This window comes from Centroberyx gerrardi, chromosome 23 (assembly GCF_048128805.1).
Source record: "Centroberyx gerrardi isolate f3 chromosome 23, fCenGer3.hap1.cur.20231027, whole genome shotgun sequence".
In the NCBI taxonomy this organism is placed as follows: domain Eukaryota; kingdom Metazoa; phylum Chordata; class Actinopteri; order Beryciformes; family Berycidae; genus Centroberyx; species Centroberyx gerrardi.
The window spans coordinates 21,485,837-21,507,584 of record NC_136019.1 but is presented as its reverse complement, the minus strand read 5'-3'; the positions used below and the strand labels follow the sequence as shown (position 1 = coordinate 21,507,584).

The following is a 21,748-nucleotide window of genomic DNA, read 5'->3' as shown; positions in this document are numbered from 1 at the left end:
AGTAATTAAGTAAAAGAGAAATAAGTAAAACAATTTATAAACCGATTAATTAAAATGGTTTTAAATGGCACATTTAAAAACATTTTAATGAATCGGTTTATAAATAGTTGTATTAAATTAGACATTTAAAGGCATTTTAATTAATCGGTTTATAAATTGTTTTACTTATTTCTCTTTTACTTAATTGCTGATAAGCCTGTACTAGCCTATGATGATTGCTGCGGCACACGTGGTTCTCCACAAGCTGTATGTATTTTGCAAAAAAAAAAAAAAAGAGCATGAGGACATAGAAAACCATATTCTAGATGTTCTACTACATAAAGCAATTTAACAACACTGGTAAGCAAACCAGAAATCTGTATTTTACACTTAAATCCTACTTTATTTGCGCCTTGATTAGAGGATGACTCTAAAATGTCCCAACGATCCGTTTTTTGTGTGCCTGTGGTTGAATCTCAATGTCCTATAATCCATTGCTTATATATCTATCTGTATATTTAAACTGTGCCAAACCTATAAATATTTTTTCCACCAAGTTGCATGAAGCAATATGTTAAAGAAATCCAGATCGCAGACTTCTTCTACAGAGTCTTCAAGTGTTCTTCACAAAGACTGGAGAAGAGCAAATGAAGGTTGGCACAACGAGGAGCTTATGAAGTCATTGAACACTGTGAAATATAAGGACATTTTTTCATAACCAAACTGCTAACATTGATTAATTGAGAAGTATAATCGTCATAAATAGTGGCTGTAGTTAGTAGGGGCGGCAGGTGGGGGAATTAATACAGTATAATATTAGACCCCCCCCCCACATTGTATCTCAAGACCATTTCAGTTGCCTGTTCGATGGATTTGTGTTTCAGGAATCAGATAATATTGCATCTTTTAAAGTTAAAGTGCTACTTTGACATTTTGAATTTTACTCCGGGAGGGGTTTACTTCATCCATGAGGAGCTTGTCACAGGAGAAGCAACTATCACATCTGTAAACCATTAACGGGCTGTGATCACAAGATGCTTTTTTTTTAACGCTCCTGTACCTTTTGTTCAGTTAAATTCAATGGGCTTAGTCATGGCAGGCACACATTTATGGCAGGTGGGTGAGATGATAAATGTGCTCTGTCACCCACATGAGCTCTTCAGAATGTACTCCTCTTCTTCAAGAGCAAGCAGAGACATCGCTAACTTTCTACTGTCCATTTTTATTTTCAACAGCTCTTTGTTACTTCTGTGACGCTCACAGCTGCTCTTTGCGTTTGAGCAGGAGAAAAAAAGCTCCTATCTGATCATGGCCTTATGCTCTATTGGATTGTTGTAAGTATGTCCATATCTGCAAATATGAGCTGTGTATTTGATTCCATGCAGCAGTTGCATACCTTGATGCTCGCACATACTGTACATATACTTCAGCTTGGGCCAACACTGGCTTGGAGTAGTAGTTTGGAGTAGCTTAAAATGGTGTGAAGGGCTAGTTTACAGGACTACAAAGTTAAATCAAGTCTTGAGGGAGTCAAAAAAAACTGGAAAAAAAATTTGACATATGGGACCAGCACTCTACAATACAGCTGTCACCATAGTTTTTCAGTACCACCATTTGTTCATATTTTCTTGATGTTTGAATAAATGCAGTTGTGAAAAACAACTCTGTTCCCAAGTACTGGTCCCATAACCGCTGTCCTCAACCTGATGATGGCATTGTTGGCTAGTCATTAACTCATTGGTTCTACGTTGAACCTAGTTACAAAATTACAATTACAAAAATGTTATAGTCAGATTCTCCGAATGGGACGGCATTCTATCTCATTTTCCATCATCACTGGCAGTCAGAACAACTTTCCAACAAATTGGGCCATTCCAACATAGTCATATGGTCATGCCCTTTCCAGCAGATCTACATGATTTGTATATCGTCAGAACAACTCTGCTTTAATTGTCTAGACATGATTCTATTACTCATTGCAAGACAGCTATAAGCTGCCAATAATAAGCTGCCAGGGTATTTTACAGCACAATTGCGTACTGTATGTTGCGTTCCATTCATAGTTGGAAGTCGAAAATTTTAGAAAAGTAGATCGGAATTATATCCCCTGTGCGTCCCTGTGGTGCAGCTCGGAAAAACCAGGAAAGAAACAATGAACGCCCGCGAGAGTTTCTTTGCCCAACGTAAAATGCTGTTCCCCCATGCAACAGCTGTCAATGATATTTAGCAATGTTAGCTAGTCGTGCATTTTGTTCAAAGCAATGCTGTGTAGTGTTTACAGTGTACGCCGCCATGTTGATGTGATGTCAGATAACTGTATCTTGGAAACCTCAGGGTTGACAAATCTTGCCCAAATTTCTAACTTGGAATTCTGACTTGAAGGGCTGTTCCATCGCGCTTTTCCTAGTAGCCGTAATTTCATAGAAGCCGTAATTTCCGACTTTCCAACATCTCTGGACCACAGCACTAGTCTCACTGACTCTGGTTTTTAGTCGTCCCTACACTGCCAAATGGGCCACATTTGTAATGAAATGTATTGTATGGGTGATTGAAAGTTAAGAGCTGCTTGTTTGTAATCCCTTATTGATCAGATAAGATGTTTTCTAGATGAAAGCTCGCAAATCAGGTTGTATTCTACATTTCAAAAGCACACCATGGCATTAACCAACGCCTATTCTGTACAGTCAACTACTTCAATAACCACAGTATATGAATCAACATGTACTAGATTATGTGTAACTGCAAGATAATAAAAACAAATAGTCGCTCGTTTTTTGTCTGATGTTTTATCTTCATTTTTGGTGGGCATGCTAGCCATATCTACCACGTTAAGGGTAATGGTGGGACTGTTCAAGATCATTATGAAACACTTTTTTTCCTTAAAGGAATACACCAGGGTTTTGGTAGATTGGTAGTGTTAACATGGCGGCCACTATCGCTCAAGAATAGTGTATGCTACAGTGTTAACATGGAGACCACTATCACTCAACATAGTGTATGCTAAAGTGTTAGCATGGAGTACTGGACCAAACAATCTACCAGGGACACATGGATGACTTTGGTGTCTATGTTCTCATCACTTAACAGCTAAATTGACCAGATGGGACAATCTCCAAAACACTTGGTGTATTCCTTTAATAGCAGGGGACCAGCTTAGCATTATTTAAAGATTGTTTTGTTATTACTGACCAAGTGAACCAACAAATACCCTGTACTGCCACCAAAGTCTATAGTTTGGCCGCTTAGTATACTGAAATAGACCGCCGGTGCAGCAACCAAACTGCAACAGATCACAATGTTCCTGAAAGAGCCCGTGCTTAATGCCTAGCAGTCTAGGTGGGCAGCTATTTCTCTGATATATGGCAGTGGTTCACACAGAACTGCATCGCCCCACACATAATTTGCTTTTAATGGCCTTGGAGTGATATACCCGAGGACTCGACAAAGTCAGCTTGACAGATGAACCGGAGAGTGACCGATGACGTCAACCCATCCTCCTGCTACAGGCTATGTTCAAATTAAGATGAAGCAATCCGTTTCAATTCTAAAAGGTTTATTCAAACATAAAACTCAGCATTTTGCCAGTCATTAATACAGGATGCGTGGAAATGTATCAGTTAAACTACGACTACAATCCAAATGTACCTTGATAATACTTCCATGAAACAATCACCATTGTTTCTGCGCAGGCACACACACTCACACACACACACACACAGTGAACCGTGACATCTGGAGACGTCAACGCTGAGTTGATGGTCTCTTTCCCTGGATGGAGAGTAAAAAAGGCTTAAGTCAAACGTGTACGATAATAACAACCGAAAATCCCATTTGCTGATTTTCTCAGGCATCACAGTGAATATTCGCGTCTACTTGTGTGCAAACAGCAAGCGTACAGTGCAACACAAAGACTTAACATGATATCAGTAAAATCTTAGGGTCTTAGGTAAATATGTAAATATGGCAAATGTAGGATAGATTGCTTCAACTGCTTTGAAAATGCACCTAGTGTATCATGCATGATCTTATTTAATTTCTAATATAGCCAAAGGAACATGACATAGTTTCCATTGCTTGTAGAGGAAACAAAGGAGGGAATGGCAGCCATTTTAGATGTGCACTGTGAAACATACATGTGAGACGTAGACCAGTTCCTTCTTACCTTTGCAGAGCCTGGCCAGCTCCTCACGGCGGCCCTGGAGAGATGGACCTCCTGGCTAAAACCTCATCTACCTCAGAGACCGTGGCCCCCTGAAACGCAACAACACAGACAATAGTTTAACATAAAAATCGTGTCTTGAAAGGAAAAATCTCCCCGTGGATACTCTTAAATTGTTAGATATCATCAATCTGTGATGGTCAATACTTTCCAGGAGTTATTTTGTGATGAAGTGTTGTAATGTACCTTTTTGCTGTATTGACTTTTCCTCAACCTGCCTCATCTACTTCTACTTCAGTTAATGATTTCCTCCATTTCCCTGGCAATATGTTTGCCTGGCAGTGTGTCCTTGTTTTGTCCTTGGTTTGTATTATTATTATTTTTTGCCACTGCACAAGGAAGTTATTGTGGGGGTAATGCACTTAATAAACGACAAGTTGACTAATGGTTAGCCTGAAAACTTCCCTTTATATTAAAAGAAACAGACTGCTGTGGTTTGAGATAATAAGATCACAAAACATTTCAGCTACAAAGGCTAAAAAGCTTCATTCTCAATGCCAAAGCATTGTTAGTAATCCAATGGTGATATATCACTAGACATTTCTGTTGGATTTCTGCTAGCTAGCTGACTCCTCTCTATTTAAAAAATGTGTTTACTATTTATTAGTGATGGCTCAATTCACGAATCAATTGTTCATTTGAATGATACTTAAAAGTGAACGAGTCGAATTGGTTTGCCAATGGAACTGAACTGAAATTTCAAATTTGAGTCTATGATTGGACTGCGTTCCATACAGTTCTAAGCTAGCAGCCAAAATGCTGGCTGGCTAGTCTCCAAAATGGGCTTAATCAACAAACTCACAAATTCTCAAAATTCTTTGTTCATTCATTCATTGTCGTCTTTACATGACATGATGAGTTAGTAGCTCACTTGTTGTATCAGACTGAACAAACCATTCAGCCGCGTACGCAGCGCCACCTTTTGGTCAGAAGGCACGGTGTAAATGCAAATTCCTTTAGTGGGTTAGCAGTTCACTCAATGAATCAATTCTGTATATCCGTCAGCGAGCGCTTAATCTGTTTCCAGTTTTTACATGAGAGAGTAGAATGGACACAATAGCAAGTTAGCAATGGCATCCAAATCTGACAGACTCTATTTGGCCAAGATGTTGAGTTTGTATAGCGGTAAATTTGTCCAAATTCATGAGGATAGACAGTCTACCAAAGTAAATCAAATAAACCGGTCCTGAATCAATTCACTACGGTCAGACAGCCCAAAAGAAGCGAGTTAGTTAAAAGAAACTCTTCCCACCACTATAAGAGAACTATTTCAACATGACAATGCCAAACAAAAACAGGCTTACCCACAAATATCTCTTGTACAAACACTGATGAATATCAATCTTATACACTTTACATTAAAGCTTGTGTATGCATGTGGATGCTCTTTACAAGGGACAGGCTTGGGACAGCCGATGAAAGCCAATAAAGTCAGTAATAAAGCCACATTCCCCAACAGTCTTGGCGTGGATTCAGAGAACATGACATAATCTGAAACGCTCAAAGTGAAATGTTGTGGACTATGTTCATTCAACCATTTTTTATCTTTGGTAATTATTTACCAAATAACTCTCATTCGTAAAGGACAGACAAACTACCCTTATCTTCAGGAAGGAGGTGAAATTAAGATCAAGATTATATTGTATTAAAATCAGATGACCCAGATGAGATCACCAAAAATCTGATAAAGCCACTCTAAACTGAGTAGTTTAGAATCAGTTCAGGTTATGGTCTTCCCATAGACAACCAGTGTTGTATTGATCAATTCTACAAATCTTCTACAATTCTTCTTCAAATATGTAATCAATCAAACAGCACCATATCCATCATATCAGAGGGGGACAACACTGACTTGCTGATATCAGATTGATTTTTAATAAAAGGCCAATATCAGCCCATATAGCGATCTAACCCCATGCATTACTCACATAGACAAGTCGGCGCACAGCTTTTGGTGTTGTCAGGAGTCCTCGGACACGCTCCTGGACCTCTTCCCATAAGCCCTGGGAGCCGGACCGGGACCTGGACAATCATACCGACAGTCAGGAGAGGAAAATCTGCAGTGGACTGACCTATGTTAGAAGCTATCAGGACTTCAACCCCCAACTGTCTGTTGGGGGTAGAGGTAGTGAAGAGGTTCAGCCATCATTGGTGAGTCCAGCTTTCTTTGGACGGAGCACTCGCTCACTGCTGTTTAGGAGACAGTTTCCCACCAGTGAACATACCGACACCAGAATTAAATTTGGTTTAATAGGGCGAAAGTACGGCGTCTCAATTAGTGGGGATGAGACGCTCTTATCTGTTGCAGCTCCACCTTGTGATTTAGGCTGGACGGCTGGATTTTTACATAGAAATCTTACATAGTGCAGCTTTTATATATCATGTTTTTACTGAGGATGTTCATTATAAGTTGAGGGACTGACCCACTGTGGTTAGCCTGTTCCCTATAGGATCGCCACATTGCTGAAGGGTTAGGACCTCGTTGGTACTCATGTGGATCGTCTGTTTCTGAAGAGCTTGAGTCCTCTCCAGATTTGCCTCCAACCTACCAATGGTAGCAGAAAGGAGTCAACACCTTCTGTTGGTTAGACCAGGTTTAGCAAAATGAATCTTTCACCATCGGATAACCGTTTTGTTAATTGCAATTGCTAAGTCCAAATGGCAGTTCTTAAAGGTGCTATGTGTAGCATTTTAAACATCAATATATCATTGTCAAATTAATAGTGATACTTTGGATAGTTACCGTAATCAAATGAGACAATGGTGGAGACGATTGATAGCCTCTATTTCATGCCAGTGGTACTGTTAGTGCTTGTGTTTCTCAATATTACTACCACATTTCCTTTTAATTGTTGTCTCCCTGTTGTCTTTGCCTTTACTGAAGAGGATAAACATGTTGGAAGTGAGTGTTCCATCGGCCTTTCACTCCTTCCACCATCTGCCATTGCCAGAAACTCTGAAAACTTAAAGGAATAGTTCACCCAAAAATGAAAATTCTGTCATCATCTACTCACCCTCGTGCCAAATGAAAAACAGGTGAAATTTGTTAGTCCATATAACACACAGGGAGGTTGCCAGCCCAACGTCAATGGGGACCTGTTCTTTACGGTTCCAAAACAAAAACAGAGAAACAATCACACTGTGAATAGAAAGACCTATACACCATTATTTGTTGCAAATCAATCAGCTGTAGTTAAGATTTGCACTAAATTGTGGTGTAAAAATAGGTCTTTTTGGAACTCTGAAGAACTGGTCCCCAGTGACTTCAGTTGTTTTGGAGAAGGCTGCTATGGAGTTGTGCTGGCAACCTCCCTGTGTGTTATATGGACAAACTTCACCTGTTTCAACTGGCATGAGGATGAGTAGATGATGACAGAATTTTCATTTTTGGGTGAACTATTCCTTTAAGCTCTGTTTGTGCTGGAAGAACAGTGCCCTCTTCCCGTTGTGCGCTGTAAAGCAATCCAGCAAATTTCCTGCGAAATCTGACCCAGTGGCACATAAAATGCAGTGAAAAGGCCAGTGGAAGCTGCCAATCTTCTCAGCGATGGCCTCGTATGTTTACAGTAATAATACTTGTCTCTCAAAATTATGTGGTCATTATTTATTGATTTAAAATTCTACACGTAGCAGCTTTACATTAAAAAAAAAGTCAGAGAATAGGGAAATAAACTGCTCCTACCAAACCATTGGAGAAAGATTTTCTTCTGCCAGCTGGAGAAAATCTCACTAAATAGCAAAAAGAGGGAAAATAGACAGCTAATTTTCCTCTTCATTTAGCCAAACAGTGACGCAACAGACATGCAATTTCAGTGATGATGTACCGTAAGGCTAACTGCAATGTCAGTCCCACAGCTTGTTCCAGTGAATTGGATCACGTTCACAAAACAGGTAAACAGTGGAACGTCACAGTAAATTTTATAAGCTCTTAAAGTAAGTCATATGGGATTGTAAACGTGTTTTTGTCAGTAAATCATGGCGTCTGTCCACTAAAATATGACTGCGTGTACTGTAAACAGAAGGCAGCAACAACAACCGCTTTATGCGAGGCTGCCTACCTGTGGATGAGGACCTGGTCAAAGGGGAGGAGGAGCTGTTTAGCAGTGCTGAGCGGTGGGGGGAGGCGGATCGACTGGCTCCGGGCCACGAAGCCAACATCTAGAAACAGAAGAGTGATGACACACTGAGCGGGCCTGCAGGTCCAAACGCTACAGGCTGTATACCTTATTGCCCCAGCCGGGGCTGTCACCAGCTTGGCTAAGGGGTTGGGTCTGTTTTCCCCATAAATGGATCTTTTTATTGTGATCACAGGATGTATTATCTAAGGCCTGCAGGCTATCAACACACCACCTTGTTTAGTTAAAGGCACAGGAACCTGTTTTTCACCCGATTTGCCAAGACTCAGAGTGAAGAATTAGAGTGTAATCTTAAAAATCTACTTGCACATTGGCCGTGCTATAAGAATTGCTTTGAGTAAATAAGCAATATGAAATAAATAAATGAAAAAAAAAACTATTCTTAAAACAAAGATACTTTGTATTCTGGTAGTACACAAGTGCATTTCAGTGCTTTTTTAAAGTAATAATACGCAAGATTTTTGTTTTTCTTGATTTTGGCGACACCTTTGGTGATAAGCGGTCATTGCTTTGGTGTTTTGCACTCAATGTAGGCACTGGCCCAACAGACTGTAATAATAAAGACTGCGGCTTCTCAAATTCTTCTACCTTCTTCCATTTATTTATTCCAAACAAACTACTGTTGCCTCCGTAAACATAACGCATCACTTCCTGTGCAGCAGACGGACCATCTCAGGTTTTTGGAACAGCTAACAACAATAAAAGCTTTCATGAACTGGCTATATAGGTTGGATCACTATTGTATAGTATCAATCAGCGATAAAGAGTAGCAAAACTGACATTTATTTACATGAAAAACTATTATTACTCACACCTCCAAAAGGACATTCATATTTCTCAATAAAACTTCACATTTCATAATTTTCACAAATATTATTAATATCGTTTTGGCAACAAGATGTTTGTTTTTTTCATTGTCACTAATTTTGATGTCACCAAATTAGCTAGCATGAGATTGAGTGTGCTAAATGAGCCTGTCTGTTGGACTTCAGTATTCTGGGATAGTGAAAGTGCTGATCATTTCAGTCTCCGTCTGTCCTGTCCTTTTCGTCCCATGATAGAGTTGAAAATGAGTTATAAGCCCTATGTATGCAAAATCAATCTGCAATTTGACAGTATTCTCATAGTCTGGCTAGCAGTATGTGAGTCAGTCATCAGCATAGCAACCTAACAAAGTAAACAAACAGTGCGAGCCGAGTCAGATTTGCAACAGGCCACACCAAGAGTTTTTTTCTTTTATTTCTGTGGAAAGTGGAAATTGGCAAGGGATGCATGATGAAAATTAGGCTTTAAAGTTTAAGTTACATTGAAATGAAAAATGACTTTTTCACCTTTTTAGCTAATTTTGTATGTCATACACCTATATAATAATAAATGGCAAAACTGTGACAACAGATTATTTTCTTTTATTTTCAAATCAAAATTCCATTACATTTCCTTCCTTCCTTTAGTGGTTACTTCATGGCGTACCAGTAGGCGTACCCTCCCTGTGTTTTGCCCCGCCCAATATCCTGTTTCAACAGGAAACGCATCAAATTAAGGAAGCAAGATGCTCTCAAAATGCCATTTCATTGGGACTTTAAACCATCATATGCCTATTATTGCTTTGGATATAAATGCATATTCGAGTGCAGTAGTGATTGTTTACAGACACTTTGGCAGGAAGTCAAATCTGATTTAAACATCCTGTTCTTTTCTAAAAATGTAGTTGGCTGATAAACTGGTGAAAGTGGCTGGTGACTTTGCATCTGCTGCAGTCAGTTTACCTGCCCTGCTTCCAAATAACAGGCTGTTTCTTATAATAGCCAGAGAGAGAGAGAGAGAGAGAGCTAATAAATGCCTGTCTCAATAAATGCCTGCTCAAAACTAATGGTTAGGTTGCAGAAGATAAATAGGCTCACATGGTTGTTGAAACCTGCACCATGCAATCATTATATGACCACACAGGCTACTGTCAGGAACAGCGGTGTAGGTTGTTGACATGGGAGACAAAGTAGTGTCAAACGCGACATCTCTTGTTTGGATGTCGACAAATATGAAGACCTGTTTCTAAAAATATCCTATTTCAAATAAGTGCTTGGTGGGTTTGGTTGAATCAAATCGACACCTGGGATGTTACTGAAGGTTTTATGCACTCTAAAAACTAATTTAGTGAAATCAACTCACCTTACAATTGCTAGTTTTCAGCTTCATGTCTTGTGACTTAAAAATTATGAGTTGACATGTTACCAAGCACTAAATGGATCATATTAAAGTTTATTTAAGAAACGTTAGCTTATTAGCATACTTCCCATTGAGTTAACTGTCCAGAAACCCCTCCTTCTTCTTGTTTGGATAACGTTACACTTGTTATGGTCAATTTCATATTAAAAAAAATGAAAATATTGGAATGTAGTTCATCAATTAGTGAATTCAGAGCTGCTACTGCAAATGGCATCTCCTATTGGCTGATTTTTAGTGCCACTGACACCAAAGATCAGCCAATAGCAGATGGCAATTTCAGTAGCATGCTTTTTACCAATAGATGTCAGGCTTTACATAGATTTGGGTTTGTTGTTTAGTTACTCTTTAAAAAAGGAACTACTAAACTACATGTGAACAGTGAAGTGTACTTGCAGGCTGGGAAGCGGTGGCTGCGTCCCAGTCGGCCGGAGCGGGGCTCCCAGAGCCCAGGCTGAGCCGGGCCAGACGCTGGGTGTTTCCGGCTCTCAGCGGGGAGAGGGAATGGGATCTGGGAATGTCGGCGGCGTTGTGTCGACCTCTGGCCGTCCTGCCGCCTCGTCTCCTCTCCAGGGTTTGAGAACGTTTCCTCTGAGGAGAGGAGGTCCTCGGCCTGCTGGAGCGCTTCCTGGGCCTCTTTATAATTGGCCTCTGGCAGAGAGGATGAGGCAACACCGTTAATACAGGGAACACACAGTAAACAGATCTGGTTCAGTCAGTGTGGTCCACCTCTGATATGATGGATATGATGAAGTGTGATTGATTACATATTTATTGTAGAATTGATCAATGCTACACTGGTTGTCTATGGGAAGAACTTAACCTGAACCGATTCTAATGAGACATTTTGATCAGATTCCACACAAATATGCATGCATTTATTGTTCTTCATATTATTATTATTAGTAGTAGCAGAAGTTGTAATATTAGTATTAGCATTAGCATTAGCAGTATCATCCTAGGTTTTTATTGTCACATGAAGGTCTAAATGCTGATTCAGAGGCTTTTCCACCCTGACAAGAACACAATTCTGGGGGAAATACTAAATGCTTGTAATTTAGGATTTTATTTTTTTTTGCATTATAATGGTCACATTTAAAGATATAGAATATTAGTACAAACGATCATCTATTCTATTATCTATTAGCTTCCATCCAAAAATATTGATTCTTGAAAAAAGGAGATGAGGGTGCTCTTTAAAAAGCTTGGATTTTTCTATGGCTACCTATGCCGAAATATGTAGGGTAGCCATAGAAAAATAAAAACTTTTTTTTAACTTTTGTACAAAAAAGATGAGTGCCTTGGCTTCTTTTTTTCAAGTATTCTTTTACCCTTGACTTCAATTAGCCCATATCAAAAACCTATATCAGTCAGCCCCTATTAGACATTATTTTTGCTCTATATACAGTAGATGTAAATGCACATTGAGTAGTTTCGCGTTTTACGCCAAATAGGAGGTCAGTGAGGTAAAGTTAGAAATTTATGATTTTGAATTCTGCATGACGAGGGGATAATAATAATAGATAATGAAGATGTAGTAGACTACAATGCTGACTTAAAGGAGAGGAATAGAACTGCTAACTGTCACATATACTCTTTACCATGGGTACATTGGGGTGAATGTTGGTCCCGGCATCGGCTGAGCACTCACTGATGGTTGTTTTGGTGGAAAACTCCAGCCTCGGAGCAATACCCTGGGGAGCAGAGAGCAGACATGATATTTGTACCATAATCTGATGAATCACATCTAGGACAACACTTCATCATCTTTCTTTGCCACTGGAGCCATGAACTGAGGTAAAAGAAAAAATCAAGAAAGGTTGAGAAAGGAGAAATTAAATGAGAGAAAGTTCAAGAATTGTTTTTAAAGACAATTTTGTCAATGTAGTGTTTACAACAGCGAAATAACAATAGCACAAATCTGTATTGTACTGTAAGATGTATTAAAGAATTTGCAGTGTAGCATTTTAAACATCAATATTTTATTGGCATATTAATTGTAATACCTTGGTATAATTACTGTAAACAAATAAGACCATGGTCAAAACTATTGGTAGCCTCTATCTCACACCAGTGGTTTTGTTAGTGCTTGTGTTTCTCCAAATTGAGACCACATTTCCCATAAACCCAGTTGCTTTCTATCACAAAGAGGATGTTGCTTCTTCAGACAAATGTTTTCTCTTTGTCTTTACTGAAGAGGAGAAACATGTTGGAAGTGATTTTTCCATCTGACTGTCACTCCTTCCACCATCTGTTGCCAGAAACTCTGAAAGCTTTAGCTCTGTTTGCTCTGGAAGAACAGCGCCCTCTTTCTGTTTTGTGCCGTGAAGCAATCCAGCAGATTTCCCTCCAAATCCGGCCCGGGTGGCACACAATGTAAAATGCAGTGTAGAGGCTGGTAGAGCCTGGCAATCTTCTCAGCGATGGTCTTGTTTGTTTATGGTCATTATTATATGTGGCACATGATTTATTGATGTTACAATGCTGCACATTGCACCTTTAAGCTACTTGGACTACTTGGACTTACAGGAAAGTGAGGTGCTCGGGTCATCAGAACCTCTCGGTCCACTCCAGAGAAAGAGGGAACCAGTTTGGGCTCCGGGAATAAGAAATGTCGAGCGTTTTCCTCAAAGCAGGCCAGAGCCTCGCCCGCTGGAAACACAAAACCACTGTTACAAGCTGTAATCATACTAATGTAGAATTTAAAGCATTTGTAAAGCATTAATTAACTGATTGCTCCCCCTTGTGTGTGGACGGGAAAGAGGAGTAACGCTGAGGTCGAGGCGTTCAGTTTCTGCCCTGACAGCATTTTCTAGTTTATTTGACCAGCCATTTTAGTGAATGCAGAATGTTGTATAAGGTAAATGAACAACTGCACCTGGAGGAATCAGCTGCACCAGTTCAATTCTGACTGTCTCATCTGAGCAGGAGAAGAAACATTAAGCTTGAACTGAGTGAAGCAAAAGCAACAGTATCATAATAACAACAACAACCATAATAATAATGATGTAGCATTACATAAAAAAAAATGTAAATGAACAAAAGTGAAAAAAAATGAAACAAATTAAGAAGAATAAGGATATGGGCCAACATACACTCAAGCATTATGGCGATGTCTCCAGGGTCGACTGCATGCCTGAATATCTAGACAGAGACAGAAAGTCAAATTATATTTATTATATTTAAAGGGGCGATACGTGAGATTTTTACTACTATTTCTAGCCACCACAGAGAATATCTGGCAGGTAAGTGAAGACCTGCCTTTTCGAAGGTCATCTTCTCATGAAAAAGTAGAGGAAAGATGGCGGGGAGACATTCAGATTTACGGTACTGGCCCGTGAAGCACATGCTGAGGTAGATATCATCCTTGGCTGGCAGATAAACTCCAGGACAAGACACCTGAAGGCAGTGGAGGGACAAATACACAAATTGTTCATTTAAAGGGGCAATAAGGGAGATTTCTACTGTGCCTAGAAGGGAACATTAAGTGATTTTAATTGTTTTGCAGAAGTTCCACTAACTCTATTAGCCCATGTAATACTTTTCTGAAATTCTATAAAGCAATGTAATTTCAACTCAAATGAGAGATTAATCTTTAATTTTATTTATTTTTGTGTTATACGAGTTGGGGGCATTGCAAAAATGCCTGTGTGTAGATTTTGGTGAGTTCAAATGATGCCACATTTACATATTACACTTCTAGTAGGCTATCTAGTATCTAAATTAAGCAACTGTAATATCAAAAGTTAATACCAAGCTTACCACCATACTAACACCAGTGCAGTCATCATCTATTCTTGAATCACTGTTTCCTAACAGCCACATTCCAGAAGAGTCAAATACATCAGGGTTCTCAAGCATTTTGGTGTCATGGAACCCCAAATAGACCCACATGAGGGCCATGAACCCCCACTTGATCTGATTCAGTCCCATAGTTTAGACTCATAGGGGAAGATTTTAGTTGTTGATTTAGTAGGCTACTGAATTGTAGAACTGTCTACACTGTACATGGGGAGATAATAGTGGTGAGAGAGAAACCCAGGATTACAATAGTCATTTTTATACATTATCTAACTGTGCAAATTTTTACTGCATTAAATTGCAGATTACCAGACACACCAAACTCCATTTACAAAACCGAACAGTTTAATGTTGTCTTGCTAATCGGCAACGTACTCGCATCATAAAACTTGACTTCTATGAATTGAATTCGGCTTATAAATAATGCACCAAGCGGCGCTTTATTCCAATATAATGTCAACTTTTACACACTGCTTGCTAGTCGCTACCACGCTTGCTACTGCCAACGACGGTGTAAGTTAACGTTACTTTGGTGGAAGAAGGTTGGGAAGAACATGTAAACAAAGTGTAAAAATTGAAATTTTATTGAAATACGTGCTGGTTGATGTATTGAATGCATGCCGAATTGGATAGTAGCTCCTAACTATTCGTAAAGCGTTTTAACTATTGTTCTATGGGTTGTGTATATTTGCAGTCAACATTAAACGGACAGCTTTTGGAATGGAGTGTGACATCAAGTTCTCTCCATACTAGAACGGGAACGTATCGGGGCTGCTCTAAGAACAACAGAAGAAGAAGATTAGAAGAAGAAGAAAAATGTTAAGAATTCCTGAAGAAAATCACAAGTCTTACCGCCCTGAACTTGACTTCAACCACCACTTTCAGTGCTTTTCGCGACATTAGGCGATAAAAATATCCACCTTAATCTTCTCTCCGGTTCAGCGTCGCCTTTCCTTGTTACCATGGATACGACAACTTCCGGGTTCATATCTGTTGCTAGGGGAACTCACTTTATGGCTCTGCGATGTGAATGCACAACCGAAACATCAGATTAACCAGATTAATCTAAACAATTAAACAGTGGTTCTTAAAGTGTAGCCCGCGGACCTCCGGCGGTCCTTGAGGAGGTTCCAGAGGGTGCCCAGCAAAATGAGGAACGGTTTAATTCCACTATAATTTAATTCATCTGGAATTATCTAAATTAGAGAATGTATAGGAATAACTGTTGTAATCTTAGGTTTCTCTCTCGCCTTTATCTCCTCACAGTTCTACAATTTAATATGAAATCAAAAACAAAAATCTTCCCATATGGATCCCTTCTTCTATAGACTGTAATTATTTGTGGGCTAATAACGATGAAAGAGTTTTATTGCAATGAACTTTATTGAAGGCTATAGCTCACAACCCTATCTATTGAAAATATGACTAAAATATAATGGAAATATGACGATGGATATGAATATATGTTTTTTGTCTAATTCAAGCAGAATAAATGCTAGTTGTCACCTGAAAGTGATGACATCAGATGGTGGAATAGTCTACAGCACAAAATCCCCCTAAAACACAGTTATATATCATCAGTTTGTGATGTTCAATGCATTCCAAGAGTTATTTTGTGATGAAGTTTCCCTTAACCTGTCTACTTCTACTTCAATTAGTGTTTTCCTACATTTCCCAAAATGCTTTTCAACAACCCCCAGAGAACAGGTGTGAACTTGTTGCATTCAGCTGTGGGTTATACATGCATAACCCACAATCATACAGGGAGAAATCCATTGCAGAAGAGGCAGAGATACCAATTTCTGGCTTGAGAACAAGGTGTTTTTTTTGCCTTTGTAGCTGAACTGCTGGTCGCTCACTCATAAAAGTTATTTCCTGCTATGGGGCAGTAAAAACCTTAATTACTGCACATTTTATCTGTAGAATCCACATGTATAGGCAGGAGCTCATAGACACTAGAGCTACCCTGCATTACTTTTCTATGACTTTCCATAGCTAAATCGGATTGCTTCCATAACCTACAAAACGTTCTTCCTTTCTAGTTTGTTCATGTTGTTTATCAGTCTGGTTTTCAGTCTGGCTGTAGCTAAATAGCATGACAAGCCATCAAAATCAGTGTGATCTCTTAGAAGCAAGGTAATAGTTTATCTGATGATTCATGAAATGCTGAATACCGCTAAATAAAACTGTGTTTTTAATTTGAATGAAAAGAACGGCATGACCTGCCTGCCAAAGATCACAGCAAAACTGACATTTTCCATTTTATATAAGCAACTAAATTCTTCCCCACGAAAGGGTTTCTTGTATCAATAAATACCAGGTAAAAAAAAAAAAAAGCATTGTTACATCAGAAAGAATCAGATGTTTTGTCAACAAAAAACTATTTCCTACAGAGCTGGGGAATCGATCTTAGCAGGCAGTTCATTACATCCAAACGTTTTCATATGATCTTCATTGGCGTGACGTCACGCGTCCGATCGTTCTTTGGAGCTGTCCGTTTGGGACAATTTAACATCTTTTCCTCTCTCCTTGTGGTCTGGTGTGTTGGTATCAGAGTCACTGTCTGAATCCTCATCCTCTTTATCCTGATCGACAGCCACCGCTCCTTTCCTCTGAGGCAGGACGGTGAAGAAGGCCTCCTGCCAGCTGCCCTTCTCCAGGTACGCCAGGATGATCTCAAACACTGCAACAGACAACACACACTTTAAAAAGCAGCATACATCTAAACCCTCTGTGGACGTTAAAGCTGCGATATGCGACGTTTTTCACATTAAACCAACAGTAAATAAATAGGATCAGTCTGTGTGCTCAGGCCTAAATCCCCCAGTTTGCCTAAAATGAACAGAAACATTTAATTCTGACAATTAAATGAACTGTACAGGGGGAAACTATTGAATTAACAGATAGTATGAAAGGCTGTTAGCAGGGTGACTGTGCTTACAGCCATAGGTAACATGAGGGGACTTTGCAAAGATGAAATCTTTTCACAGCCGCAATGTGACACAATATTGTGTCAGAAGAATGAACTGTGTCCTAATGACCGGCAGTGATAAGGATATACGCATTTTCACTATTTGCAATTTTCCTCTACAAATCCTCTCTAGACTTGGCAGCAGCAATACCTTTCGCTGTTATGTTTCTGTATTGCTCACATCTATTCATTAGTATGTTCTTGAGAGAAGGACACAAATGTTATCCATTTCTTTTACAATCTACGTGTTGAAATTGGTAGCAGCATATGTTTACATAATCCCACAATTACTTGGTGTATTGTTTTTATTGTTTGATTATGATATTTTCTATCATTTTCATTGCTTCCTGAGAAAAGCTGCAGATTGTAGCTTTAAATTATAATTGGTTCTAAATTCAGTTTTGTAGTCTAGCTAACTTAATTGCCAATATCTGATAGTTTGTGCCGATATTCAATACCCCAGAATCTTATTCCTGTCAGGGTGGAAAAGCCTCTGAAACAGTATTTAGACCATAGGACACTAAAACTCTCCATTGCAATCCAGGATAATAATAAGATATACATGCACAGTTTTTTTTAATCTGATCGAAATGTGTAGTATTGATAAATTCTCCAAGAAATATGTAATCGATCAAACTACAACATATCCGTCAGAGGTGGACAACACCGACTGGACCAGATCCTATTTCTAAAAAAAGGCCAATATCAGCCCCATATATCAGTCTAACACTAGTCCTCACCGTGGTTGACTGCCAGCACTTTCCGACTGTTCATCTTGACGAAGCTGCTCAGAGGAAGCTGGGCGTGTTCGATCCCCAGCTCCTTCGCCCTCTCAAAGGTGATTCCCTGCAAAGCAAACCAACACGGAAAATGAATTCACTCAAATTATTAAAGGGGCTGGAAGAGAAGTAAGAAAACAGTAATTGTAAGTGGGGAAATTAGATGGCTTTCAAAACACCCGAGGACAGTTTACTGGGGAGGAAAACAACCAACCGTCCCGGTCATGCGGCTCTGAAGGTAGACAAACCTTATGGTGGTTGTGGTCCACCAGGCCTCCAATTACGTAGGCCTTGCTTTGGTCCAGCTCCGTCAGCACGTTGGGAGAGTCCGACGTTAGGTACACCAGCTCTTCCTTGGCCAGAACTTCATGGTAGTGTTCCGTTTTAACGGTAATGTCCTGCACATAAGGACGGTATGCAAACACACACATACTTATGAGGATATCAAACAAGAGCTTATGTAAAAGTGGAGGAGTTTCATATACATAAATGCAGTGGTTAGAGTGGTACTAGGAGCAGGACTAGTAGTAGTAGTAGCAGCAATAGTAGTAGTAGTAGCAGCAGCAGTAGTAGTAGTAGTAGTAACGGCATTAGTAGTAGCAGTAGCAGTAGTAGTAGCAGTAGCAGTAGTAGCAGTAGTGGTAGTAGTAGCAGTAGCAGTATTAGCAGTAACATACAATTAACTGTGCAAATCTAGCTGCTCACCTTCCAGTTTACCCATCCTTTGTCGTTTTCATCCATGTTCTGTTTCAGTTGTCCACCAAGGCTTGTTAGATAAAACTGGGATAGGGAGAGGAGCGGCCATACATTAGACAGGATCAGCTCAACTGAGTGCAGCTGTGACTGCTGGAAGTCAGACTGACCTGTACTGGATGCAAGGCTCGTCTGTTCTCAGCGTAGCACCGCTGGATCTGTTTGTGAAGCTTTCGGACATCCTGAAGAAAAGATTCATTCATTTATTCCTTCATTGTCTATACCTGCTTATTCCTACTCGGTGCTGTCCAGACTTCTTTACCTTGAGCATCATAAGGCTGTCGAAGCTGCAGTCCACCACCAGCCTCAGCGAGCTGGGCGTCACTTCCCTGCGCAGGCGCTTCCTGCCGTTGTTGGACTCTCCTCCCTCCTCGAATTGACTCTGCCTCTCCAGGCGACGCTGCTGCTTCCTCTCCTTTCGTTTCTGCCTGCAGCATAAAGCACAAGACATCAACAGCTGTGTGGAAAATGACATGATACCACAGAAGGATAATATTGTATTTAAATATTCTGAAATGTGACTTACTAGCCCCAATACGTCATGTCAAACTCTAGCTTGCTTATCAACACAGATACATACTTGGCAGAACATGACTCACCTTTATGCCCAGTTAAAGAGCCACTCTTGAACTGTTTTGTTTTTGTTAAATTAAGTGGGGTTTTTTTTATTAATTGTTGCTTTTTGGATTATCTACATGCCCCATTCAGCAGAACATCCCAACGATTCATAAAAGGTCTTAAGTCATGTTCTACCAGGTGTGTACGTTTACCAATAAGCAACAGAACGTTAAATTGCCCGATTTTTGAATGGAGTTTGGCTTGACATGCTCTTCATACAAGAGAGAACAGAAAGAGAACATTGAGGCATGGTGGGAAATGACATGCTACTACTGCGGTACTGTATTTAAATATTCAGGAACACAACAGCATATGGTGTCATAATAATGGACAATTATCACGTCTCTGAACCCGAAAGTGTTTAATGACAACAGCTTACTTTCGAAGCTCCCTTTCTTCCTCCCATTTCTGGTGCTTCAGCAGCTTCTTCCTTTGCCTTTTGGAGAGAGTTTGGTTTTCTGCTGCTGTTTCTCCATTGCTGGTCACACTATCCGGTATGGTATTATTATTATTTCCAGCATTATTCTCCTGCTGGGGCGACGCCACGGCTTTTACACTATCGTTAGACATTTGTGAAAAGAAGAAGCAGCTAATTTCTACTTTCTACTGCGTTAACTAGGTGCTAACAGCCTGGTGCTGACAGTCTCTGTGAAGCAAGCTAACAGGCAACTTTTAATACAAAATCAAACTCAAGTTCAGCAGTTTATCACTGAACCAAAAACAAAGCCATTTCCCTCATATACAGCCACAGACTTCACTTTTAAAGCTGTTCTTCAATTAAGTACTGCTAGCTACAATTCCACATGCATGATGTTATGATGGCGCATAAATGACGTCATCACACCGCGCTGTTTTGCTGCCTTCACTGGCTGTCGGAAATATCGAAATCACGACTTGAGCGTACATGAACGATCCATCAAAATTATTAAAATGTCTGGGAAAGTCAGAATTTTCCATTATACCCGATTTGCCGAGATGTGACGTTTAGGGGGCGGAGAGAATGGAAGCCGTGTTTTTTTTTTTGTGGTATTGTTTTTGGCATTCTGTGAAAATAATAAGAATTTGTATATGGTTGCATTTTCACTCTTTGTTTAACTTTTAGCTGTCACGCAATAAATTATATATTAAAATTAACAGCAATGTTTCTCTCATCGTTCTGCTGCTGCTGCACAAAGTAACTGTGTTTCACTTGATTACGAGGTTACGAGGAGCACTTGAAGGTAGCATCAGCTGGAGGAAAGCTAACCAAACATTGTTTTATTTGCTTGTTCCCACAGTTAGAATTTCTTATATAATTTCAAAGATTCAAATGTGTGGCTTGGTTCTAAATACACTGAAATAAGTGTATTAGACTATAGTCATATTACATTTGGTGTAAGAAATAATGAATGTAAGGGTATTTTTATTCTTTATACAAAAATGCAGATTGCTAAAAAAAACAAAAACAAAACAAAAAAAAACCTCCTGTATTGGGGCTTTAAACTTGTAGAATATATGGATAAACACAAGCTATCATGCTAATTATGATATTTCTCAGACCCTTTATTTTTATCCTTTTGTTTCTTTGTGTTTGTAGTTTTGCATTATGTATACCTTTGTTTTGATTGTGTTGTTGTGCAATGCAATGGCTTTGTAACATGTAGAAATTTGCTACAGGATGTTGCTTTTCTTACTTTTTGACTCAGTAATAACAAGAAACTGGACTACTATACTAATAATTGATTTCAAAATCTTACCCAGTATTTCCATCTGTAATCTTCTCCTGTCTAAACGCACAGATGTCTGTGATTTATGTATTTTATGTGGAAATGAGTTTTTTTTAATGTGAGTGTAGTAGTACCATTAGCACTTCCTGAAATGATTCATAATTTCAGTAGGTCTCCTGATATTTTTTCATTCATGAATGCAAATATTCTGATCTGAGCAGCTTTCATTTTTACCTTTATAGTGTTACTTCTTTTCTCTTTTTTCTCCTTTTATTTCAGTTTCATCTTTTCTGTCCTCTCCTTGCAGAAATATACAGTTATTTGATGTTGTTATAATATTCAGTGACTTTATTTTCAACTGTATTTGAACGCTTCATGAGTTTACTATCATTTGTACATTTCATCTTTGAATAAAGATCAGAAAAGTTGCAGCATCATGATACAGTTGTAGCTTACTGGCGCCATCTATTGCATGTATGGTACAACACTCCAATTAAACAACAGCACAGTTTCCACAACATAGAAATAAAGCACAGCGCATCAATAGATAAATGTGAATAAACAGA

At 39.3% G+C, this 21,748-nt stretch overlaps 2 protein-coding genes and 1 long non-coding RNA gene across 3 annotated transcripts; all 3 read right to left on the bottom strand.

Annotated features, from left to right (window-relative positions):
• Positions 1-3,732: 3,732 nt before the first annotated feature.
• Positions 3,733-15,613, bottom strand: spata6l (spermatogenesis associated 6-like). The gene is made up of 11 exons (XM_078291732.1): positions 15,208-15,613; positions 13,816-13,953; positions 13,650-13,698; positions 13,433-13,474; positions 13,082-13,206; positions 12,156-12,248; positions 10,951-11,205; positions 8,301-8,356; positions 6,127-6,220; positions 4,142-4,230; positions 3,733-3,747 (listed from the first exon to the last, which is right to left on the bottom strand). The coding sequence occupies exons 1-10, from the start codon at positions 15,253-15,255 to the stop codon at positions 4,165-4,167; spliced, it is 966 nt and encodes a 321-aa protein (XP_078147858.1). The 5' UTR covers positions 15,256-15,613; the 3' UTR covers positions 3,733-3,747; positions 4,142-4,164.
• LOC144543539 (uncharacterized) lies at positions 6,620-8,300 on the bottom strand. The gene is made up of 3 exons (XR_013507983.1): positions 8,257-8,300; positions 7,881-7,927; positions 6,620-6,743 (listed from the first exon to the last, which is right to left on the bottom strand). It is a non-coding gene; the product is annotated as an uncharacterized LOC144543539 (long non-coding RNA).
• An 8-nt stretch (positions 15,614-15,621) lies between the features above and the next one.
• trmt10a (tRNA methyltransferase 10A) lies at positions 15,622-20,288 on the bottom strand. Its single transcript, XM_071926079.2, has 7 exons — positions 19,856-20,288; positions 19,121-19,286; positions 18,969-19,040; positions 18,811-18,885; positions 18,354-18,503; positions 18,067-18,172; positions 15,622-17,038 (listed from the first exon to the last, which is right to left on the bottom strand). Exons 1-7 carry the CDS (start codon positions 20,044-20,046, stop codon positions 16,821-16,823), a joined length of 978 nt encoding a protein of 325 aa, XP_071782180.1. The 5' UTR covers positions 20,047-20,288; the 3' UTR covers positions 15,622-16,820.
• Between the last annotated feature and the right edge of the window lie 1,460 nt (positions 20,289-21,748).